This window comes from Heliconius melpomene, chromosome 12 (assembly GCF_056956725.1).
Source record: "Heliconius melpomene rosina isolate 202511_hmr_F chromosome 12, ASM5695672v1, whole genome shotgun sequence".
Classification (NCBI taxonomy): Eukaryota; Metazoa; Arthropoda; class Insecta; order Lepidoptera; family Nymphalidae; genus Heliconius; species Heliconius melpomene.
In genome coordinates this window covers 13,734,332-13,759,365 of record NC_140400.1, presented here as the reverse complement: position 1 = coordinate 13,759,365, position 25,034 = coordinate 13,734,332, and the positions used below count along the sequence as shown (strand labels likewise).

Genomic DNA, 25,034 nt, shown 5'->3' with positions numbered 1-25,034 from the left:
AAAAACATCTATACGATTTGCATATTTTATTTCATACAAAATATTATTAAATTATAATTTAAATTAAAAATTAATTAATTTGTTATTTAAATTATGTTTCATTTAACTTTGACAACGGCTTTGCCTGTATTTTCGCCTCTTAATATTCCAACTAACGCTTCTACCATATTCTCAAAGCCATAATATACTTTTTCTTGATATTTTAATTTTCCTTCATTCAACCACTTCAGATTTTCATTTATTCCTTCTTGCCACCGATCTAGCCATCTGTGCACCAAAAATCCTTCAACTTTGAGCTCTTTGAAAACAATCGCTGGTTGCACAATTGATACTTTAGGCAATGTTATGTCATTATATGATGAAATAGAACCGCAGACCGCCACTCTGCCAAATTTATTCATATGATTCATAATAGTAGTGCTTATTTCACCTCCAACCTGTCGCAAAATTAAAAAATTATGAACTTAAAAATTATCCTCGTACTTAAATCTAAATAATTGCAAATTAATGGAGTACAGTACAAACAAAATGGAGTACAGTATTATTGCATTACAATAGTCAGTTTTTTTTATACTTTTCTAAAAATATTGTACCTATTACTTTTTTTATTATGATAAATCCCTAAGAAGAAATACCAGCTAATCATAGTAAGCATTAATACATACGTTATCAAAATAACAGTCTACACGATTTGGTGCGCCTTGTTTTAAAGCATCTCTAATTTTACAAGTTTTGTAATTGTATGCATGGTCAAAACCTAATTCTTTCTCCAAATAGTGACATTTGTCATCTGTTCCTGCAAAACCTATTACTCGACAACCTGCAAAAAATACACAAATATTTTTTTTTGAAGCACGTTAAATAAAGATAATAACATTTTTTTAATGTAATAGTTTGTACCTAATATTTTGCCAATTTGCCCAACATGAGAGCCAACAGCTCCTGCGGCTCCGGTAATGACTATAGTTTCTCCAGGTTTTGGCGTACAAATTTCCTTCAGGCCAAAGTACGCTGTATTACTGGAATGCGACAATCAAAATATTATATACATATCCGTATACATTATGTATTTAATATATAGTACAAATTTATTTGTGAATTGCATTTAGTATTTCATTTACTCTTTTTAGTATTTTAAGTTTATTTAGAATTTTATTGAATTTTTCTCCTTTGAAAAACATTAAATATAACCCACAATCGTTAGACCGGCATTGTTCATTTATTTATATTTATGGTTTCATTTATTCGCTCTAGTGTCGAGGCAAAGCGTGGCGTTGAGTTCAACCACTTTACAGGCAATGCCTCCATGCCGCAATTCATCGGAAAATGGGGAACGGAGTGTGTTACCACTAGGTTTCCTCTGCCTACCCTGCTATGTGTAAGGTACAGCGTGAAGTTGATTTTTTTAGATAACGAATTATAGTCTTCATCGTTTTACATACAAATAATTAATAATTTTAATAATTAATAAAACCAAATAATTTTTAATCATTTCCTGAAATTATACTGGAAACTCTTGAGGGTCCATTGGGGCCACTTTGGGAACCACTGCTCTAGAACATTTGTCTCACGTTTAATATTTGTTCTACAGCAGTGGTTCGATTTACCAAAGTCCCCATTTGGCAAGGGTTATTAGAGACTATGATTAAATTATAGCGTAATAACAATACCAAAACTCCTAATACAACAGTGATAAATAGCAAATTTTCAAGGCAATATTTATTCAAATGCAGATACTATAACCAGACACTCAATTTTTTTTTATTTCCACGAAAAGTAAAAAATATATTTTATTACTGGACTTTGTACTAAATGTGATTCGTCACAATGTCTTCCATTCAAAGTAGAAGTATTATTTCAAAAAAGAAAAATCAGAGTATAACTACCCTGGTCCATTAACTTACCCAGGCATGCCAAGGATACCTAACGCTAAGGATATTGGATGTGGCTTGATATCTGGTACGACGGTCAATGGTAGTAAACTTGCAGGATTAACAATACTAGGATTGATTATTTTATGGGTACACCATCCAAGCATACCGGTTATATAGCTACCTACGGGAATATCCTTATTACGACTCTCAATAACCCTGTAAAATATTAATTTGCTAAGAATTTTGTTATATTTTTTTCAAAAATAGCAGTTATCGTGACGCGATAAGCTTATAAATAAAAAATGTTCTGCAATATATTCATTAAAAATATGTACGAGTATATAGTCCTTATTTAATGCAGTACTTTTAATTAAACAATTTTAGATACAGGCAGTTCTCGTACTCACGTCATATTAGGTTCTCGAGCGTTAGTAATTAGCATCGCAAAAAGTGAATTAGCTCATGCGCGGAAACAATAAAATACGTACATTTGAGGAATATTGTCAGAATATTATTTAACGTAATTTGAAACTACGTAAGTCAAGGACTGTGCCAACTAAATATAATATTTACTTTAATACTTATTTAGAACACGTATAAAAATTTTAATATAGCGAGATTTGAACCTGCGCCTCTTGAGAATCGTCCTTAGGACAAGACTTTCTATACATATTGGATAATCTATGACGAGAGACTCATCATACACTGGCCTTATAATATGTATATGATATCTTTGGAAAGGCCACGTTTTAGTAATTCATGATACATACTTCGCTACTTGACCGCCAATCATTTCAGCTGGCAATTTATATCCAATCATATAAGCTCGCATGTATGGGTCAACACTGAGGTATTCTGCTTCAGTCAATATTTCTAGGAAAGGAACACCTTCATAATTATATGAAATGCTATTATTATTTTTATTACCAATTTAATAGATCGTATTTTAAAACATTATATAAAATAGCATTTTTTTATAAATTTAGGCCAGTCGTAGAGCAGGGCCACAAGCGGGCGACTGCAAATACTTGGTTCCCAGGTTCCCTCTGCCTACCCCGCTGTGCACGGGATACAGTGTGAAGCTAAAAAAAACATGAATAATTATATTAAAATAGTAATGTTATTTATGTTATGGGCCAAGTGACTCCCGGGCATTTAATAATGCCTAGCTAGCTAGCTAATTATGCTAATTATGACTAGCTACATTATGTATACACAGCAGAAATAAACTTTTAAATATATATTAAGTCTCCTTTATATTATTTCTTACATATTAAATATTTATACATAGGATAAAAGTAGTATATTTTATATTAAGAATTTTTTTGCTAATTATTTTTTCATAACAATATAACAATAAAAACAACATTTAACTAGCAACACTAATTAAATTAACTTTAACATACATAAATGTTTAATAGCATAAATAATTATCTTTTTATTTAATGTTTTAAGATTCTGTTTGCTAAACTAATTGATAAAATAATTAAACGCTTACCCCCATCTTTAAGTTCAGGTAGCTCTTCTTCCACAATTTCGAAATCATTTTTTTTCGGTTCCCCTTCAAAATACTTAGTAAGTACATACTTTTGCGCTCTTATCTTGTTAGAGACACCAGAATAAAAACGTTTTATAATAAAATTTGTAGAGAACACGTTCACCATCATGAAAAGTTATAATAATAACCAATATTAAAAAATCTAAAGTTACAGTATAACACGACAATGTTTACTCTTTAAATTAACATAAATAAATGTCAGGGTTTTAGGTTAGGTGTACGACCGTCTTTATCAATGACTAGTTTAAAATTATCACACTTAGTAGTCGGTGTTTGCTGTACAAAAGATGATTGCTTATAATAATTAAAAATACTCTAGCTACTAGGTATGAAATTATCATAATTTACACAAATTAAATTTGTGAAAATGAAGTATAGTATATTTCGTATGTCCTAATAAATACTATGTCCATGTCGAAATATCAAATATACCACATAAAATCAGTGCCTATAGGGCTGTAGCTAATAAATAATTGGCAGTTTAAATGTTATTACAATTTAAAACAAAAGCGACATCTTTTAGTTTCTCGATAAACTGCAAATTACAAAGGCTACACTTCTTTTGTGAAGTAGACAGCTATTTATGGAACCTTGAATAAATTGACCTTCAACCTACCATATCACATCTGTATTGACGTTTCCCTGTAAATGATATCAATAAAACGCTGTGATGAAGGTAAATGGAACCTTCATAAAAATTTTATAATTTTGGCTAGGGCTAACATTAAAAAAACCCTCGTATCTCTATAAACACCCAAGAGTTGCCAAAATATAAGGTTCACAGTACTACGGACTATTCTAGCAAAACCGGTATTTTCGATACCGACACAAATTTTACGATACTATAATACCCGTTCACTTTTTGCTCCAACATGACACGGCTCTGATCAGTGACTATATCGACTCACATTACCAGCTTTGGAGGGTGGTCCTGGATGTGAGCTGAGACAGTATCTATGTAGTAATCTACATGAATAAGAATGGAGTAAAAGCCGAATCTTTGTGAACAACACTAACCCCTAAGTGGAAAGTAATTGGTGTAACCGACAACGATCCCAAAGGATACTCAACGCTGCAGCTTATATTGAATTCCTTAGTGACTTCAGTTTCAGAGTTCAATTTGATCAAAATACCAAAAACTACTTTTAGGATCTAGAGAGGCTACATACTCTATAGTTCTTCATTTGATCTGTTTCCTTCTATCAAAGTTCTAAGGAAAAACGATATCGAATGGCCTCATCCAGCCTAAAATCAATGTTGAAACAGAGAGGCAATACACTCTTGGCAGAACCTTAGTCAATCTGATCGGATATTATCAATCGTGCGCACAAAGAGGTTCATGGTGTGAGCCATTATTTTAACGCCTCTATACAGTACTTTTAAACACTTGCCCCGTCTTTTGTAAATAGAGATAGTAAAACTATGTCACCACGGATGTGGCATCATTCCGTTGCTTATGATATAGTTAAAAAGGTCAGTAAGTTTGAAATTTCGCTCTAAGCCTTAAGATTTCTACGCCTCAATCGGAATATCGAACCGCAATTTCGTCATACATAGACGTCAGATTGCGTCAAACATTATTGGGGTGGCTATGATTGGGTTAAAGACTGGGTTTCACATTTCGCTACACTTGAACACTTTATTTCAAGACAAATATAGAACATAGGGATGATAAATTTTCTTTACGGGCTCTGGCTACAGCTTTTTTACTAGCACGCTTAGTTAAAATGTACTAGAGTTTGTTTTTAGAAGAGTTGCATTGCTGCCACTACCTAAATTCAATCTTCTTACCAAAAACTAATATGTTAACATTAGTACGAGTATGATTATCTAATTTCATGGCGTCTTTTTTTGGAGAAAATGTGCGTGCATAGTAAAAAAAAAAAAAAAAAATCAAGTATCTTCACTCTTTATCCCGCACACAGCAGCCTTTCAGCCTTGTATTGAACCACTCTGTTCCACACTTTACGCCGAATCCTGGAGGCATTGCGTGATAAGTGGTAGAATTCAACGCCGCGGTTTTGCCTCGACACCAGAGCGAAGAAATAAAAATATTAATTGAAATAATCATTCGATCGAACGATCGGCGATAGAGATCGAACCCACAACTTGTCACATTTTCAGCCACACCTTGTGCCTCTGCGCCCCGAATAAAATAATAAAAAGATAATAGAAAATTAATAGATAATAATATTATTACTATTTAAAAACTTTAATCATTTTTATGTCTATTCAACCCGTTTAACCGGACATTTTATACTTACAAATTATTTACTCTATGATTGAATATTTGTGAGAATTATAATAGCAATACTGACTGCATCAAAGACTAAAATAGAATAATATTTTATACCTAGCTGTAGTACGTAAACTGAGCGAAGGGATAATAATTATAGACTTTTATTTAAAGTTCTATATAAATATGTTTTACACACAAAAATAAGTTATTAGATAAACCATAATTTGTAGTCACAATAAAAAAAAACTTAATTAAACTCATATTCGTAAGCTTATACTTTAAAGTGTAAGAAATGGATAAATGATGGTGGTCACCGTCAAAATACACAGACGCTTCCTTTAGTGATTAAGATAAAATAAAATATTTATGTTTTCATGATGACAACCGAACAAAAATTTGATTGTGTGTTCTGTAAAGAAGTATTTGACGACAAAGAAACTTTACAAGTTCACTTTAGGTAAAGTGTTGATATTATTATAAAATATTTATTTAATATTTTTGTTTAAATATCTTCATAGAAAAAGTATTATTTTAGGAAACATGGTGATCCTAATTTCAATCAATCAAACAAGAATAAAAGCAAGCCTCAAAAAGACACTTATGATGAAAAATTATCTGATGAAAATGAGACAGTTAATTGTGATGTGTGTGAAGAAGTGTTTCCTACTATTTCTAAAGCAATAACACATAAGCATAAAGCCCATCCAGATCATGATGCTAAATATTTCTGCCCATTTTGTGGCAAACTATTTACAATGAAGGTAAATCATTAAAATAAAAATAATATTTAAATTCTCCTAATAGAATTTTAACTAATAAGTAATATTTTTTTTCAGCATCTCTATAATAAGCATATACAATCAAATCATGAAAATGATCAACCTTCCGATACGAAGGATTTTCACTGTGATTGTTGTGAAGTAGAATTTTTTGAGCCATCTGCAATGATTTATCATAATAAATTTTTCCACCGCCAAGACACAGAATTACCAAGTATAGGCCAGTCAAAAAAAGTTAAAACTTATAATCAGGTACTGTTCTCTATTTATCTACATAAAAACATGTGAACATAGTTTTATTAATAAATATTTACATACTTAGTTAAAGTAGTACAAACATCCTTTTTATGGTAATAGTAAATAAGTTGTTGTTTTATTTATTGTATAATATAAAAAAATAAGATAATAGCTGTAATTGATAAAGTTATAATTATACTAAAATAAAATTACAAAGATATTAAAGATAATCAAGAAATGTATAAGTAAATAATAAATCTAAATGTGGTTTCCAAATATTTATTGCTGTTGTACATTTTTTGTTCATGTATTGTTATTATAGTACATTTTTATCTTAAAATAAATGTTGCTTAAAATAAAAAAAATACATAAGGTAAATTTTATCTACAACTATGTCATGTTAAAAAATCATCACTAATAATGGAGTCAAACATCAAATTAAACATTTTTAATTAAATTTGATTATTTTTTGTTAATGCTGTAAATAAATATTAATTTAATGTTGCTTAGCAATATTTATTTATTTTTAGGAAATGGTACAAGTTTATTATTGCTCTTTCTGTGGTGAAGAATATAATAATAAGGTTAATTTACATGTAAGTAGTTTTTTTTATTATGAATACATATAAAGCAGGGTAGGCAGAGAAAACATAGTATCAGGACACTCCATTCCACCCTAATGTGAGTTATTGCATGCCGATGGATTGGAACTTGACTCAATACTGCACCTTGTTATGATAAATCAACAATTCAATTCCCTTAGCTGGAAACAACTCACAGTCTTCAAGCATATAACTGCTATTATTAAATAATTATATTCTTTTATATGATAATTTTTACAATTGTTGTATGGATTCAAATTATTATTTGCAGCACCATGAGGTGTAGCAGCATAGTTTCTGACTATATAGTTTAAAATTAATTATTTTCATTTCCTAGTCTTGGTAATGAGTTAAGTGCAGCTTAATTCTGCCAAAGAAAAGTTAGGTGTCCAAGCACTAGATTGTAGCTATTATGCTAGCTTTGTTGTTCAAAAATAAATGTATCAAGTATAATCAATCATCTATATAATAGCATAATTATATATATTTACAGAAACACATGACTGATGACCATGGTGATGAAAATCAAAGTCCAAGTGATATTTTAAGATGTCCCTTATGTGAAGCAATTTTCTACCACTTAGATGCATATGAAGTACATCTCATGTTCCATTCTACAGATGATTTATATAGTGAAAAAAATGAAATGTAAGTATATTGAATGTAGGATCTAGCACTGGACAGAAATTTAAATATCCCTGGATCATATCATATATCTTTTTATTAAAAATAACAATGATAATATATTAAAACAATATATTTTATTTATGATTTATTAAACCAAAATCGACTTAAACTACAACACAACAAATAGTTAAGAAAATCTCATTTAATCTATAAAATCTATACAAGTTATAAAATTGTAACTGATCACTGTCTGTATATGAAAGAACTATTATAGGGGACATTAATTTATAAATGTAATAGATAACAATATTTTAAAAAAATATGTGAGCTTCTGCACGATAATCTCAGAAATGACTGAAGTGATTTGAGCCGAGGGTTTCACTATTGTATTTTGTCAATAGACAAAATGTAAACAAAGAAATAATTTTTCTAAAACTTAAATGTAACTTTTTAATTTCTGTGTAATTTGGTCCAGGTTTACTCATATTTAAAATACAAAAATTCAATATAACAGAAACAAAATAATCTTTTGATTATTTTACCAACTTTACAAAATTAATAAAAAATACGAAAGTAACTTTTTTAGACGTTTCAAATTTGTAATTTAACACTAATCATACCAATACTCAGTATTCCTATTTCTAGCGACGCGGGTCAAATGACCCGTTTTTAAAAAATGCATAAATTATTATGATGAATGAAAAATACATAATTTAGGCCAATTGTATACATAAATAAAATATAGTTTTTTTAAAATAATAATGAATAAGTTAAATTAATTAATTAATTACATAAAAAAAACTTAAAAAAAAAAAACAAAAAAATATTGTTTAGAGATTTTTTCGCCGGTGGTTACTTTGTATAAAACCCTTTGTGCTGATTCCAGCCAGATGAAAATGAAAGGCTTTTTCTTGCATTTTGTATATGTGCACCATTACGTGATTATCAATAATCAAAGAAAATGCCCCTATAATAATAATAAATAATATCTTGTCTTTCATAATATATCGTTTAGTATATGCTACCAGGCCTTCAACCTCCCTAAAACATCATAAATTTGAGTTTGTTCAGGTGGTGAGCCTTCTATCAATTTTATCTGCAATTTCTGTATATCGGGCTACCGCGTCATTTTTTACTTTCTGAACTCGACAATAATCTTTTTCTCATTTACATTCAAAATATTCTCGCCTATATTTTACTTACCTGAGACCTCACATTCGTCCGTAGTGTCAAATAAATATTATTTTTCTATGTTATCCACTTCAGTTTTTTATAGTTTTTATTCAAATTTCGAACTACCTTCTAAATTCCTACCACTCTTCATCTATGATACTCATAATTCCTAATAATTTCAAATATCTTGAATGTTTCGATATTTTGGGAATAAGAATTATCAGTAAAATTATGAAATAAGAATTCTTGATTCGCAAAACAACACTATAACTTGAAAATTTTATTGTAATTCTTACGCTTACGCTACATACACATACGCTGGGAGTAGAACGGGATTGGCTATTTATCCGCCAGCCAATATGCGCATTATATGATGCTATAACAAAAATAACCATTACAATGATGTGTATCACAATACATACAAATCGAGATATAGAATCTTTGAGCGGGTCAAATGACCCGCTGTGGTAATTAAGGCACATTACATATATATCTCAGTAAAAATATTATAAGAGAAAAGTAAATCTTAAAAAACACATTCGCTGTATTGTCTAATAAAAGTCGTAAAGCAAATGGCGAATTTTTATTTCAATTTCTAAGAAATTAACACTCAAAGTTTAAATTGGGTCATTTGACCCGCCATGGTATGATTAGTGTTAATTTTTAAAATATTTCTGGCTTTAAATATGAAAACAATCTTTATTTTTGATTATTATATTCATTTCTTTTCACTTAAAATTTTATTAAATTAAACATTGTACAGTGCAGTTTAATAAAAATTGTGTATATAATTATAAAAGACATTTCATTGTCGATGAAATCAATAAATTTAAATCATAATTATTATAAACTAATAAATTCCTTTGCAGTAGCCTTTGTGAATGAGGCATAATGAAATTATACACTTTGAGGCGATTACCAAAAAGATTTCAAGAAAAGAAATCAAAATTTCCACGAACTTTTAAAAATTTTTAAATTTTTAATTTAGTAGCACAGCGTGTGACTGTCGTGTCGTGACGGTTGTGTATTCGATTCCCACACAAAGTAATGAATTAATTAATGTATTCTGCCTACTCTGCTATTTGGGGGATACAGGATGAGGCTAATGTTATAATTATGAAATTTGGTTTTATAAATAATAAAATAAAGCAACATATATCTCAGGATTCATCTGAAACAAAAAGTAGACACTTCAAGTCTTTTCTCTTCTGGCATCCAGGTGCACAGACAAATGTGGGGAATTCCACCTCAATGGCACTCATATTAAGTATAATAAATGAAAAAATGTCAGTTTCTATTGCTGGAAGTTAATAATTCAAACTTATGAGTGTAACATAGAGGAAATAAAGATTCACTCATTGCCCCATTAAAAAGCTCCAACCAAGAATATCACTACCTCATCTTCACAACGCTCTTAAATTACCAATCCGATTTTCATAAAGCCTAGCTAAGAACCATCACAATGTGTGTTTAAAAAAACTCCACTAAAATCATTAATTCAGGAGCTGACGTGCCACACATAGACACGTCAAACTTATAACACACAATCCTCTCTTTATGTCGGGGGTTTAAAATGATTTCAAATTAGTTATGCAAAAAGTTTTATTAATAATTTTAATTAGTATTACCATTATGGAACAGTAGAGCAGTATCTAACCTCCACTTAGTGTAATAAATTATTTCATTTCTCTATGCTATGGCAAGGTATGGCATTGAGCTTTGAACAGTGCTGCCACATGTAATGAATTTGAACAGAAAGTAGAGAGTCCTCGGACCATTAATTTCTTCTAGTTTTTTTATAGTAATCTTTATTGTTGTCTTACTAATCAATGTAAGTCACTTTATTACTTATATTTGCAGAGCAGAGCATGTGACTGATTTTTCACTCGAAGCAGTGGCACCAATTATGGAGAAAGTAGAAGAAGACATCTCTAATCTAAATCCTGATGGCATTGTAAGAATAATTACACATTATATTTACAGTACATAAAGCATTTTTTAGCATAAATTATTAATTTTAGAGTATAGAAATAAAAAATTGTAATTATAATAAGATTTTGTGTTAATTGAAATCAATCAAATATTAAATATATAATTTGTTTATAGGACAGCTTTTTGCAATTGGTGATGGATACAGGAGACAATCAACCAAAAGTTAAATCAAAAAAACACAAAAAACATAAGAAATCCAAAAAGCCAGCAATAACTCTAGATGAATTTTTAAATATGAATAAGGATGTGTTTGGCGATGGTCTCGACGTTCAGGGAATAGAGGAAGTACCAACACAAGTTGTTCTAAAAAAAGTTCAAGGTAAAAAATTTCCTATGAAAGGGCAATCTAAAGCAGTTAATGCAGACCTAGCAAAGTTGAAAAAGCACGGCATTACTATTACATCAAAACCTAAAAATCAATCAAATGAAATTGATAAAAATTACAAAAAAAATATTAAGGTAACCAGGGCAAATGTCACAAGTAATCATAACGAATTATTATCAAAGTTGCTAAATCAGGGAAATAGTCAAATAAAAATAGTAAAAAAAAGTATGACTCCGAATTTACATACAGGCAAAGATGCACTTGACAACAAAAACGACAATACTGACAATTCAAATGAAAATAATGGAGACTTTAGTAATAACAAAGGAGTTTCAAATCTTATAAACACTGATAATAGCAGTAATAGACATATGTCTATCACTGATAGCGAAATTGCTGACAACATCCAAAGTGATACTGAAAATATTCCTGATTCTAATTCAAACTTGCAAGACACTCCCTCTGACGAAACCACTATTAGAAATGACACAAGTAAACTTCATACTTCAGAATTAATTGAATCTAGTACTAGTTATACTAGCAATATAACTTCATCGCCATCAGAAGCTAAAAATGATGAAATTTCAAATAAATTATTGATTGGTCCAGTTGTATCTGGTTTAATAGAAGATTTAAAAAATGATTTTTCAGTAGCCAATGAAATAATAGAACGAGATGAAATATCTTCACAAAAAGACATGGACGTTGATGAGAAAACAAAAAGTCCTTTTCGTAAAGATGACAATAATCTCGCACACGACACTTTAAATGCCTTAAAACATTTGAGTCATCTAATAACTGTGAAGCCAGTGAATCAACCCAAAAGTCCAGTAGCGAAAGAAACTATTGACAAGAATATTGTTGAAGATGCACATTCAGATATAGTAGAAGAAAATATTCCAAAAACACCTGCAATTTCTCAGCATTTTCCTATAGAACAAAATGCCAACAAATCTATCAAAATATTAAATCAAGTGATAGTAAAACCTTCAAAGATCTCTCCATTAGAACACATGCACTCTGACTTTGATAGCGATGAATTTAACGACTTTGATGATACTAACTCTGATTCAGATCTTATTAAGTTAGAAGAACTCAAAGGTCCTAGTAGTAATATTCGTAGAGTTAAATTAAAAATTAGACACTTACCAACTAGCCAAAGTAAACAGAAAGTTTATGAAAGCAATAATGTGATTGATAATAAAACAGGACATGATGATGAATTGCAAAATGAAGAACATTCAAATAAAGCATCATCGGTATCGACTAATTTGGATATCTTAAAGCGCCTTACAAATGTAACTGCAAAATCTGTAGCTTCTGTCAAAAACGTCAGTCAACCTAAACCAAACGTAAAAACATTAAATCAGACAGTAAAAATATCACCGTCGAATGCTAAGAAAAATTCTTCAGACGTTGAAATTTTTAATATAGATGATTCGGATAGTGATGTTGAAGACAAGCAACCCAATCGCACCTTAGATGCTTTGCGGAATCTAAATAAAAATATAATAGTTAAATCGAACCAACAAAATGTGAATATAAGTGAGGTAAAGAACGAAAAAATCATACATACGAATACCCGTTCAGAAGTTATAAATGAAAAACATGTGAAACTTGGTAAACATTCACCAAATGTACAGAAAAGTATAAATCTACAAAATAAACTTAAAAATTTGGGTGGTAATATTACTGTAACATCAAACAATTCTCCAAACATGACAAACAATGAACATTGCAGTAGCTTTGATGAATTTGATGAAGATGAAGCTAATGATAGTGAGTCAGAAAACTATGTAGTAGGGAAATTAAAAATTACTGAATTAAATGAAAATGATGTAAGTGATAGTGAGTGTCCCGACAGCAGAACAGATGCGATAGTCGAATCCCCCCATGCATCTAATAGCGAAAATGAAGATAACCACATGGAGAGCGATGAAGATTTTGCAGATTTTGAAAAGCAAATTAAAAGTGCTATGGTGAAAAAACAAGAAGAATCTACAACTTCCACAACACCTACATGCTTAGAGAATTTTAAAAAAATAAATAAAAATTTAACAATAAAATCCTTGAGCGCCAAAAAAACTGATTCTGAAGACGAATCAAGTTATACCTCAGAAAAAGAAGTATTTGAAGATAGTAATAATCAACAAATTGCAATTAAACAATCAAAACGGATTCCCTCACAGTACTGCCGACCATCTAATAAAACAAATCAAAGCAGTTCATCCATGAATCAAACACTCCACAAAAATGTTAGCGCTTCATCCAATCAAATCGTTAAAACGGTGAAACAGTTTCAATCTCAAACAGTTATTGAAGAAGTTACGACGACAGTTACAAAAACGATAAGAACTGTTAACCAATCAAGTAATGAAATGGTGCAAAGTAGCAATATTCGACCTCAAAGACCTATGATGCGCCCACAAAGAATGGTTAATAGAGCACAAGGTACTATCGTGAGACCGTCGCCAGCAGTCGGCACGAGAATAAGAAACGTAACTCCTATGAGACACCCCGCTCCATCTACTGTGACACCTTCAAATCAGCTGGTCCCTGTACGCGGGGTTGTCAATTTACTAAGAAATCCAGTTCCCAGTACGTCTTCAGTGCGAAAACTTGCCCCTGCTAAATCTAGTCCGCAAAATAATAATAATAAAAGCCACATGATAGGAAAACTAAAGATATCTCCCCTCGCATTAAATCAAGCCACGAAAAGGGTTGCAGATGAAGCAACCGGACATTTTAACTGCTTTAAGAAACCAAAAGAATCTGCTATGTCTTCTATGGATTTGGGGAGTCCTTTGGACGATTCAACGGTGCAGTATATGTCGGCATCTCAAAGTCAATCAAATTATTCTAGTGTAACTAAAACCATTAAAGGTAAAGGTGTGGTCACTGCGATGCAGATGCGCGAAGTCAGTACCAGTTCTCAACAGCAACTAAATAAAATAAATAACATATCTGGGCTCATGGTTGCAAAAACCTGTTCAAAGCAAGCCGTCCACGCGGAAGAAAAGAAAGTTATCAATACTGCAAAAAAGAACACATTAGATGCTCTTGAAAAGTTACAGAGACAAGGACTGTTAGTGAAAAAGCCGCGTGTAGACGACTACAATGATAAATCTCAAAGTGAAAGTGACGACGATCCGAGTTAATATATTTAATTCATAATATAACATGTTGATTAAATAAGAATTATTTTGAAACCAGAATACCGCTTCAGGCAAGCATATATTCTAAACTTTGTCATAATACTGCTAAAGTAGTTAGGCTATGTGTAGTACTTACCTATACGTAGTACATATGTTAATTATAGAAGTTATAACTATTTGATTTATAAATTGCGCATTACATTTATTATCCGCGTTCGGACATTTAACAAGATTGTTTACAATTAGTAAATGTAATGGAGGTAAAGTACATTTAAGTTGTACATAGAACGAAAAAAGCCATGTTTAAATTTCAGAATTTACATTTTGCATAAAATATTGTTAAAGATTTACAAAAACATGATTGTTCCTAAGTTATTTATGATTTAATTTTTCTTTTGTTGATTTAAAAGTCAGAAAGATATTAATTTCTATAGGTGATAAATGAGAATAAAAATTTTTTGTTTATGATTGTTTAATATTATAAACTGTATTTACACCCATATTATACATAACATACCCACAGTCCCAATACTTGAATACCAAAATATATTAAATAGTCAGATATAAAGATATTTATATGCCTATCATCTATAACGATAATGTATATTTGATAAGATATTTGTCCAACACCGTCTAAGCCTCTAAGGAGTCTTTGCCTCTACTTTATTCTGCCGCCACTTATGATCCTGGAACCATTTGAAAAAAATGAGAACCACATACAATGTTAGCACATTTTTACAAGAACAATATATAAAACTACTTTTAACGGGTTTCAGCGTGCTATTTTCATATTATTGTTTAAATACTGTAGTAGACTGTATACAATAACACAAAATCCACGAAAAGTAATTTTATTTCTTAAATTGGAGAGACTTGATTATCCAAACATTGACTTGTGTGTGTATAGGAATTTGTAAATTTTCATTTATCTCGATGTTTTGTGCAATTTTTACTAACAGTAAAAAGAGTAAACAATTATTATTGATAATGCATAATCCATTTCAATTAATTTAGTTAATCTAGTCTAGAAAAGCAATGATTTACATAATATAAAAATATATACAAGAATTATGAATAGAATGTGATTATAGGTATAGGATCGTAACAACACAATATTAGTCTAATTGCAAACACAAATATTTAAGCTAAACTCACTCAGAAGATAACCGCTAGACTGACCCTTCTACCAACATTGAATATAATTTAGATTTGTGTTAAAACAAATAATTTCAGAGTTTTAACTATTATATATGATATATAAATAATATGATAAATATGAGTGGATATTATTATTATATACATTAATAAAAATAAAGTAGGACATAGAATTATGGTTCACTTACCTTTAATTTCGACTGAAATGTGATCATGCAATAAATATGAAAATTGAACAAACGCTAAGGAAATTATGCCAATGGTCGTAGTATTGGAAACTCGTTTAAATTTTACATAAATACACTTGAATAAGAACATGCTCTGCGTAATAAGAATTGGTGAGAAAATAATATTTTTTGTCAAAAAAAAAAAATGAATCGGCATGTTCACAACAAACAACTAAAAATACGAATATTTTTTGCAGCCAAAGTTTTTGTATAAGAAATTAAAATAACTGTAAAAGCAATAAAGCACATAGCAGTGGAAGGTTAAATAATCTTATTAGAAAAAAACCGTTATGAAACTACTCGAAAATGACCTGAAAACTTACATAAAGACCTGTTTATTTTTCAAAATGGCAAATTAAATTAATGAGCCATGAAAAGATGGTTACCAAAATGAATAGCTTGAATAAATATTTATATAACAATTAATAATTATAAACTGAAAATTTATATAACAAATAATAATTATAAATAAGATTTTATTGCGTTGGAACATCTTTTGTAAAGCATTCTCTAAGACAAAAAAAAACATGTATTTGATGCACATGTATACCATACTAAAAATTCATTTTTAAATTAAAGCCCAACTGGAAACGTAGACAAAGCAATCCTTCGTACTTAATAAATACGAGCCCGTTCAGCGTAATAGTAAATGTATGTCGGCACGTACCAATATTGCCAATTCATTGGAGAGACGATATGCGATTGCACGCAATTTGTATCCATATTTCAGCTTTCCAATCATTTTCTTTCGCACTATTCGCAGTATCGTATACATGTTGAACCAGTGCAAAATAAGAAACAAAGCCGCCAGGTAAGAAACCTGCCAAATATTGAATAAAACAAAATTAAAAACAAAATATTGCAACTAAAATCCTTTTTATTACTCAGCATAAATAAATAACAAATATTATTACAGCGCAGGTTCACACACAAACAAGATAAATAAAATGTACATCTTTTAAGTACATACAATATTAATGAAGACTCAGTGCAAGCATGATCTAAGCTAACAACATTTATTGTTTTACATTATAATAGCTTATTTAGATAAGAATGTGGAATTAGATGATAGATCATATGTGCACTAACTCCTTAATAATTAACACATGTCAAAGCATACAGAAATAAGTAAAAAAAAACAAATGAATATTATCATTTAGTAATCAACAACAAAATATGTGATACAATGTAAATTTTTTCTTGACTAGTCTGAAGTTAGTAGTAGCACTATGCAAAGTGTTTGTAGTATGTTATATAATAATAAAATATTTTTATAAATAATTGTGCAAACTTGTGTATTGTTTATATGATAATTACAACCATTATCTTTAAATGCTAAAAAAAGCAACCATAGCCGTAGTAATTTCATAATTAAATGAATAGAAAAAATGTATGGGTACTGACACACATAATATGGCAGATTTAAAATATGATTTACGTCTTAGTAATGAAAGTACAAAAAAAGAATATAAATTGTCTTGTTTCTGTCACTTTTATGCGTATATTTAAAAAAATCCCATACAAATTACTATCAGTCGTTTATTTAGCAACTCATAATCAGCAAGCATAATTGACCATTTATAAGTAAGTTTAAGAAAAATTTGTTTGGCTGATTTCTCGAATTGTGGCACATAATTTAGTATATTGGTATAACAGACTGACTAACATATTTTTTCTTATAGCTTAATGGACAGATTTGTTTTAGTGTTTTTTTGTCAAATGGCCTCTTCCTGTTCTAACATTAACCTTACCCATTGTTAAACATTTTACAAATTAAATAAACTTTGGGGTGCCTTGATTACACATATCATCCTTTGATAAGTTCATGCTCAGTTACAAATTAAATATATGCATTCCACAAGTTAATAATCACTTATCAAACTATGGTGACTCACTATACACTTTTAGACAGAAGATTTCAAATATTTATAACCTAATTCTATCACATAACCTGTTCATGTTTTAAATTTTTCGTTTATTTAAAACTATATTTATGTATAGTATACCTTAATACCACATAGTATATTGATTCGATGTATATAATATATAATAATCACATAATTCAAAGATCTTTCTAAGACATACATACATATGTATAGAAATAAGTCAATGTTATTAGCAACAACAGATTAAGAGAAATTTTGGAGTTTCATAAAATAATTTCTTTAGGAAAACAATTTTTTACTATTATATATTATTTAAAAAATATACAAATGGAAGATGCTTCCGGTCATGTTGAATTAAAAGACTTAATGTTGCTTGGCAAAAAATATAAAAGTGCATTCTATATAATAATATATTCTATATAACTATATACCTAATTTCAAAAACATTTGGTCCTCTATAAAAAATAAATTAATACATAAAAATGCAAAAATTGTATCTATTCTGCCTCAGTGGGAGACAAACGTATAACTTAAAAAAATAAGATTTTATGTTTAGGATAATTATACCATTCATTGAATATGTTTAGATTGCCCATGTCGTTATAAAACATATAAAAAATATATTTCACGTAGAAACAAAAAAAAGGTAGGTACTGATAAAATCCTTTTTTTAATGTTACACGATTGCCAAATTCTAATTAAAGTGGCCCTTTCATAATGTGTGACATGATTTAGAACAAACTACAACAACTCGAAAAAAAGATCAGTTTGAGTTTCATGATATTACTAATTAAGTAATTATATAACTGTTTCGTTCTGTTAGAAGCAAAAATATTATATAACAATGAAAAATGCAATCAGCATTATCGATTCAACGATTATCGTTTTCTTAAAAGCGATTACAGTATTTTATTTTTATCGATCTTAATGGAATTATTTATGCCAAATAAATTGACTATAACAGTTTAGAAATATAGTAGAGGCAGATGTGAGAATTAAAAACACTCACTCGTTTACAGTTTTTCAGTTACCAGACGGCAGAACCTAATGTTACTTCTTTACTAAGACATGGGAATTTCGAAGGTAACTAATTACGTAACTAATTAGTTATGCCTAACTGAATTCAGTTATGTAATATTTAATAATATATAAGGTGAAGACAAATTAAAACCAAAATAAATGGCAATTAAAAAACAAATAAATTCTATCTACAGATGTATTAAACTAAATTAGGGAATGCAATATGTATAAGAATAATTCTGGTCGAAAAATGAACGATTGGGAAAATCAATTATCTTGAGCCTGAGGTGGACTAAAAGGAACTTGTCCGAATTATTTTGTTTTAATACCTTAATGATGATTTTTCTACAAGCGTAAGGCAAGCAGAACGAAGAGTTTCTGCTGGTGTAATATGAGAAGTCGTTTAGCAGTTGAAACTTTTTACGTTTTTATTCCATTTTTTTTTTTCAAAATAATATATAGATTTCTGCTTTTGCCATTCAATTACAAATAAATAAGTTATTTTTTTAATAAATTAATATTTATTAAAGATTAAATTTGCATTCCCTAAATTAAGCTTATAACATATGATTGAACTAAGTCATGCCACTGTCTACATCAAAATCTACTGTCCCCAATTGGGTACCTGCTTGCCGAGCTTCTCCGCGAAGACCATCATGGTGGTAGCTATGTTGCCGATGCCGATCGTCAAAAACGATAAGCTTAGAGCTGCCACCTGTTTATATTTGTGTGTGCGCGTTTTATTTTTTTGGAAATGTATAAAATTATTTGTATTTCAAGAACTAAATGCATAACACTATATTTGTTCAGCAAAGGCGATGTTTTAACCCTTAAGCGGGCAGAGACCAAACCAGTTTATTTTGATTTATGGTAATATTCTAGATTCTAAAATCAGATAATTTTATTTATAAAATTAAGTTCTTGGTAGGAGTTTAAGGGTTAAGACAATCTTATAAAAATATAATAAATATTGAACTTCTTTCACAAGTTCATAGTAAAATTTCAATTGTGTTAAAAGATTTTATTTTTTTAGCCTCACGCCATATTCCGTATACATAGCAGGGTAAACAGAGAGAACCTGGTAACTTAGTGCTAAAAAAATGAAATTATTAAATATTTCATGATCTTGAATCGAACTCACAAACTGCCACGAGTCCTCAGACATAACAAAAATATATATATAAAATCGTTCACATACCTGCCACGTAGCTTCTGGATGATAAGTAATGTTGTACAAAGTGTACGCTATATACAGTTGGAACACATATCCACCAAAGAGGAAGGGAAGTAGGTACGTGAGACCACGCCACATCCACGAATGGAAACCTTCGATAGTAATGTCCATGTTGTGCCTCGCGCCTAACGCCTTCAGCCTGTATAGCACTCCGCTTTGATATCTGAACTGCATGTATTGTACCACGCCTGAAATATTAATGGTCTAAGTGTGGAATAACACTTTAAATATGTTAAAAATATAAATTGTGTTTAATTTTCAACAGAAGGCTATTCAGAATAATATTTATATTAAACCTATAGCTATTAGGTATTTTAAGACTAAATCAGGTTCTGGCATCAATGTCTACTTTTAGAGCGATTTGAATTTGGAGCGTCAACTTAGATATAAAGATTGGTATGTTTCGGAGAATAAAGCATAAAACAGCTTCTTAATTCTTCTTATATTTATGTTTATAGTAGTTTTTATTGTATCTTATGTGTAATTGCATCCTTTATACATCTGTCACAATACTTACTTATGTAAGCAATAAACCACATAAAAGTATGTCGAAATTCATTCCACGGTTCATTTTGCGGCCAGATTAGTATAATTCCAGAGGCCACTGTCGAAATAAAGTGGTGTAGCCTCCACCAACCCTTGATCCTTGATCCGTTCACCTTCAGTATACTCTCTCGAATTGTTAAAGTACAGTAATACCAGACTAGCAGAAATATTAGGATCAGTTGCAATGGCCTGAAATATAAGTGAATGATAATTGAAACTCAAAGAATCTTTCCCCTTGGCCATTAATTTCATTTTACATTCTAGATATTTATTGCTTTTAAAAAGTGTAATAAAAATTCCAATGTACTAGTGTGTTTTATATAGGGTAATTGTTTTTTATATCTTTTATGTCGGAAATCATTAAATAGTAGAGTATTACCTAAAATCTATCGACAAATTACCAACAGCGAGAACAAAAGCAATCGCACTAAGTATTAGTTTGAATTTTTCATATTCATCCTTATATTTAAATCTGAAACAAAAAAGAAACAATATTACAAAAAAATATATAGAAATATTTTTGTAACATGTGTACATACTTGGAAAAAGATATTTTATAAAAACGAATAATTAGTTTCTTACTTGTCGTTTTTGTTGAGTATAGACACGTTGACATTACCGAGTATGATTTTTAGATACAAACTGTTTTGTTTAGGCAGTGTCGCTTCAATCTCGTGCAGCATTGCTTTCCTCTTCATGATCTCCTTCTCAAGATTTGCCACCCGATCGTCCTTTGTTACGCCTTTTTTTTCCATTCTTAAACGTAATAAGTGAATAGTGAAGTCACTTAGCTAGGTAATATTTAAACATGACGTACACTTACATTTACTTAACTAATTTGAAAAAATAAATGTTTTGATTATATAAAATGATCTTCAAACTTGAATATAAGAAAAATAATATTTATTTTGACTAAAAGAACACCCAGTTTGATTAGCTTGGGTAGTTAAGTTTATGCTAAAATATTAGCAAGAAGAATACAAGAAACAAATCGAAATGCTGTTGCGGGAGGCCCAAGGAGGCCTTACACCTGGAAAAGGCAGTATGGATCAGATCTCGACCACTAACCTCGCCTGCGTGCAATAAAGAGCTGGCTGGTTTGATATCCAATCGGGTGTTAAACAAGGTAGCGCGATGTCAGCTTGAAGAAGTTTCACTTCAAAAATCTAGTGGGATTTGAACTCGCAACTATTACGTTCAGGCGGATAAATCTCCGTTTTGCTTTAAATACTTCTACATATAAATAATATCGTGTATAACTACAGAGCGAATATGTAGAATGTTTTGTTAAATTCTCATACAAAAAATAAGAGCACCTTATTAATTGTTCTGTGCAGCCGGCAAGAAGACTATACAGGAGGTATTTATAGTGAGACTTCTGAGATAGAGACATTATCGTTTTCGTTCAATGAAATTTGAAAATTGCCTTTGAGATGATTATACGATACTATACTAGGTATTTCAAAAGAACTAGGACCCTAATAAAAACTTGTAAATCTGAATTATTAAAAAAAATAATGCATGCTTATTCTTTACATATTATAAGTCTTCTAGTATACATTCGACAGTAACTATACAGATCCGGCACTTAGCGGACCCTTGTTTTAAATTGATCGCCGCTATCAGAGGGCAAGGTACGGAATGATAAGCGTATAGCATGAAACAATGGCTAATATATTTTCCTAATCAAAAGATTTATTTTATGTCACGTGACTTTAAAGTTAATAATATTTTATTCCAAGATATTTTTAATAAAACAATGAGTCATCTATATGACTTTCAGTATCCTCATTGTTATCATATATTTTTAGGTTTACTTTACACCGTGAATATAGCAAGTTAGGCTACGAAAACCTAGTTTCAGATTCAATTCGAGACATTGTCTATTAAATGGCAGAAATTAACGCCGCGCTTTGTAGTACCAGTGCAGGGAAATGACAGTAATTCATTTCTGGAAGTGGACTTCGATCCACAATGATCATTCTTATTGTGAAATTTAACTTTTGTTGTGCATGATCAAATTACTTATTTTTTTTTAAGTCAACTTATTGTTTTTATGCAAGATGAGATTAAAATCATTAATATATTTTACGTAAAACTAATAAAAATCTTTTTAATTCAAATAAGAGCAGAAAACTAATTCAATTTATTAATAGATAGCATATTAATTTACATTTATTGTTTTGTACTACACTGCACTGACCTATGATCGTCAGTTTTTTTATCTAATCTAAAAGATAGGATTTATTAAATCAATAATTTTATCTTTAATTTTAAATTTTTAAGATATTATTGATCTTTATTTAACAACTTTAATTCCATTATATCTTTTGGAAATAAGTCATCAATATTTATATTTATTGTGAATTTGATGTATCTATATTTATTGTATATAAAAAAGCTAAATACTGAAAAAAATATACTCAAATTTACATTACCAAGGTCAATTTATCCAACATTTTCAAATTATATAATACATAAATGATTACAAGGTGATAAAAAAGAATTGTACCTTATGAGTAATTACTCATATACAAAAAAAATTGCATAATGTTTTTTCGCCACAACATAATAATTAAAGCCAAAAAAAATCGAAATCCTTGTGCCATTTGTGAATAATAAAAATTATATTGTTTGGATCATTTTAAAATGCAATTTAAACAAATATTTTGCCAAAAATTGTGAAATAGGCTTATAGTGAATAATTAATGTAGCAGTCCTACATAGAGTTATAATTACTCCAAAATTATTAAAGCATATTATACTATTTATTTAATTTAAAAGCTTTCACATTTTCATGCCAAAGCAGGGACATGTAAAATACAAAGAATGCATACGTCCATGATTTTTTCCTGACAGGCTAGTAAAATTATAAGTTATTGTTTCTTTTATCACAAACAAAAACGATAAGGAGCTCTATAAAAAATTATTGTTTTGAATATAAGTGACAAAGTAACTAAATTTATATTTTCTCTTGTATTTTATTATTATAAATTATTTATCACTATAAACAAAAGAATACAAAAAGTAGTATAAAGTCTGTCACTCAATATGCACTGTTTAAATGGAAGGAATCTTAATACTTTACTATATGCGAGATACAGCACAAAAAGCTACAAAAATATTAAAATAATTATGTTTGGAATTTACTAATAATTAATATGTAAATATGCTTGCATGTTATTTTCTACAATCAATGCAAAATAATATAATCAAAGAATCTCTGACCTCTTGAGGGCAGTTGTGATAATCGACATCCGATATCTTTGATGGTTCAGCTCTTTCAAACATGATGCTTGTAATTCTCCAACTTCCTCAAGTTTAGTTGCATATTCCTTATTTATTGACTAAAAGAAGATATTTTTTATTTAATATTTATGTTTAAAATTATCTTTCAATCACTAATTGCAAAGAATTTAGTATAATTAAACATGGTTACTTTAATAAACATTTGGTATTTATAATAGTAAAGTAAACATAACAATCATTACTTAGAAATATAGCATTAAAATAACAAACTTATGTGAAGTTATGAAAATTTGGAAAAAACAATTATTTACTTTTCCTAATCCCCTAGTATTATGGATTATGATGCAAATCATCACTTATACAACAATCATAATAGAAATAGAACCTTGGAAGTAAAAAAGAAATTAATTTCCATTAGGATCTTAAATTTTTACTAAAATCAGAAAAAAATAAGGTAAACTATCAACTACAATAATATTCTAAGTAAATTTGACTGGTACTAGGCAAATTTAATTCCACAACAAGTAGCAACATAAAGTAAATAAAGATAATATTTAGCCTCAGAATATCGTGTGTTTATCCTTATTGCCATGATATGAAAAATTATAAACGACATATAGCTACAGAAGTTTGTTATTTTTATTTTACTTTAAAATATGAAAAATCTGATTGAACATACATCTAAACGTTTATAATCCGCTAGTAGATCTTCCCACTCTTTTAGACACTCTTCGGTCTCCATGTTCAGAACTAAGCTGTGTAAATACTTCAAACGTTAAAAATCGCGTATGTTAAAAATCAAAGAAGCAAAAATTTATTCATGGCGATACGAGTCAGAGCGGCAAAAACACTGAATTTAACATCAATGGGAAATGGAAATGAAACGGGTTACATTAATTTTAACGACCTTCTGTCTATGTCATCTATCAAAAATTCGATGTTGATTTTCCGCTACAGATAAATAATACAGATATGACAAAATCTTGAGCATACACTATCTGCCTCAAGATCTCTAGTATACAATACACGTATACTAGAGATCTTGAGGCAGATAATGGATTCATTATTCATTTTACTGTATTCGGAATAAAATAGTACAATGCGGTAGGTACGGTACCATAATTTATTTTTAAGGCTTGTTTTATAATAAATTTCT

The 25,034-nt window shown here is 29.6% G+C and overlaps 3 protein-coding genes across 6 annotated transcripts; 1 reads left to right on the top strand and 2 right to left on the bottom strand.

Annotated features, from left to right (window-relative positions):
• Window positions 1-13: 13 nt before the first annotated feature.
• Window positions 14-3,972, bottom strand: LOC146534034 (prostaglandin reductase 1-like). 2 transcript variants are annotated; one of them, XM_085195072.1, is made up of 6 exons: window positions 3,373-3,972; window positions 2,645-2,762; window positions 1,905-2,090; window positions 901-1,019; window positions 666-820; window positions 14-437 (listed from the first exon to the last, which is right to left on the bottom strand). In XM_085195072.1, the coding sequence occupies exons 1-6, from the start codon at window positions 3,539-3,541 to the stop codon at window positions 99-101; spliced, it is 1,086 nt and encodes a 361-aa protein (XP_085051198.1). In that variant the 5' UTR covers window positions 3,542-3,972; the 3' UTR covers window positions 14-98. The 2 variants fall into 2 exon arrangements, with proteins under 2 accessions (XP_085051198.1, XP_085051199.1); XM_085195073.1 differs by having other exon boundaries at window positions 2,645-2,747; window positions 3,373-3,965.
• A 1,805-nt stretch (window positions 3,973-5,777) lies between these two features.
• LOC146534033 (uncharacterized) lies at window positions 5,778-15,026 on the top strand. The gene is made up of 7 exons (XM_085195066.1): window positions 5,778-6,128; window positions 6,207-6,432; window positions 6,508-6,702; window positions 7,218-7,283; window positions 7,783-7,937; window positions 10,950-11,043; window positions 11,196-15,026. Exons 1-7 carry the CDS (start codon window positions 6,046-6,048, stop codon window positions 14,562-14,564), a joined length of 4,188 nt encoding a protein of 1,395 aa, XP_085051192.1. The 5' UTR covers window positions 5,778-6,045; the 3' UTR covers window positions 14,565-15,026.
• Window positions 15,016-24,796, bottom strand: LOC146534032 (transmembrane protein 120 homolog). Of its 3 annotated transcripts, XM_085195068.1 has the most exons (9): window positions 24,558-24,796; window positions 23,858-23,976; window positions 21,212-21,385; window positions 21,009-21,101; window positions 20,601-20,818; window positions 20,048-20,271; window positions 19,475-19,564; window positions 16,611-16,763; window positions 15,018-15,247 (listed from the first exon to the last, which is right to left on the bottom strand). In XM_085195068.1, exons 1-9 carry the CDS (start codon window positions 24,618-24,620, stop codon window positions 15,203-15,205), a joined length of 1,179 nt encoding a protein of 392 aa, XP_085051194.1. In that variant the 5' UTR covers window positions 24,621-24,796; the 3' UTR covers window positions 15,018-15,202. The 3 variants fall into 3 exon arrangements, with proteins under 3 accessions (XP_085051196.1, XP_085051194.1, XP_085051195.1); XM_085195070.1 differs by lacking the exon at window positions 16,611-16,763 and having other exon boundaries at window positions 15,016-15,247; XM_085195069.1 differs by lacking the exon at window positions 19,475-19,564 and having other exon boundaries at window positions 15,053-15,247.
• Window positions 24,797-25,034: the final 238 nt, after the last annotated feature.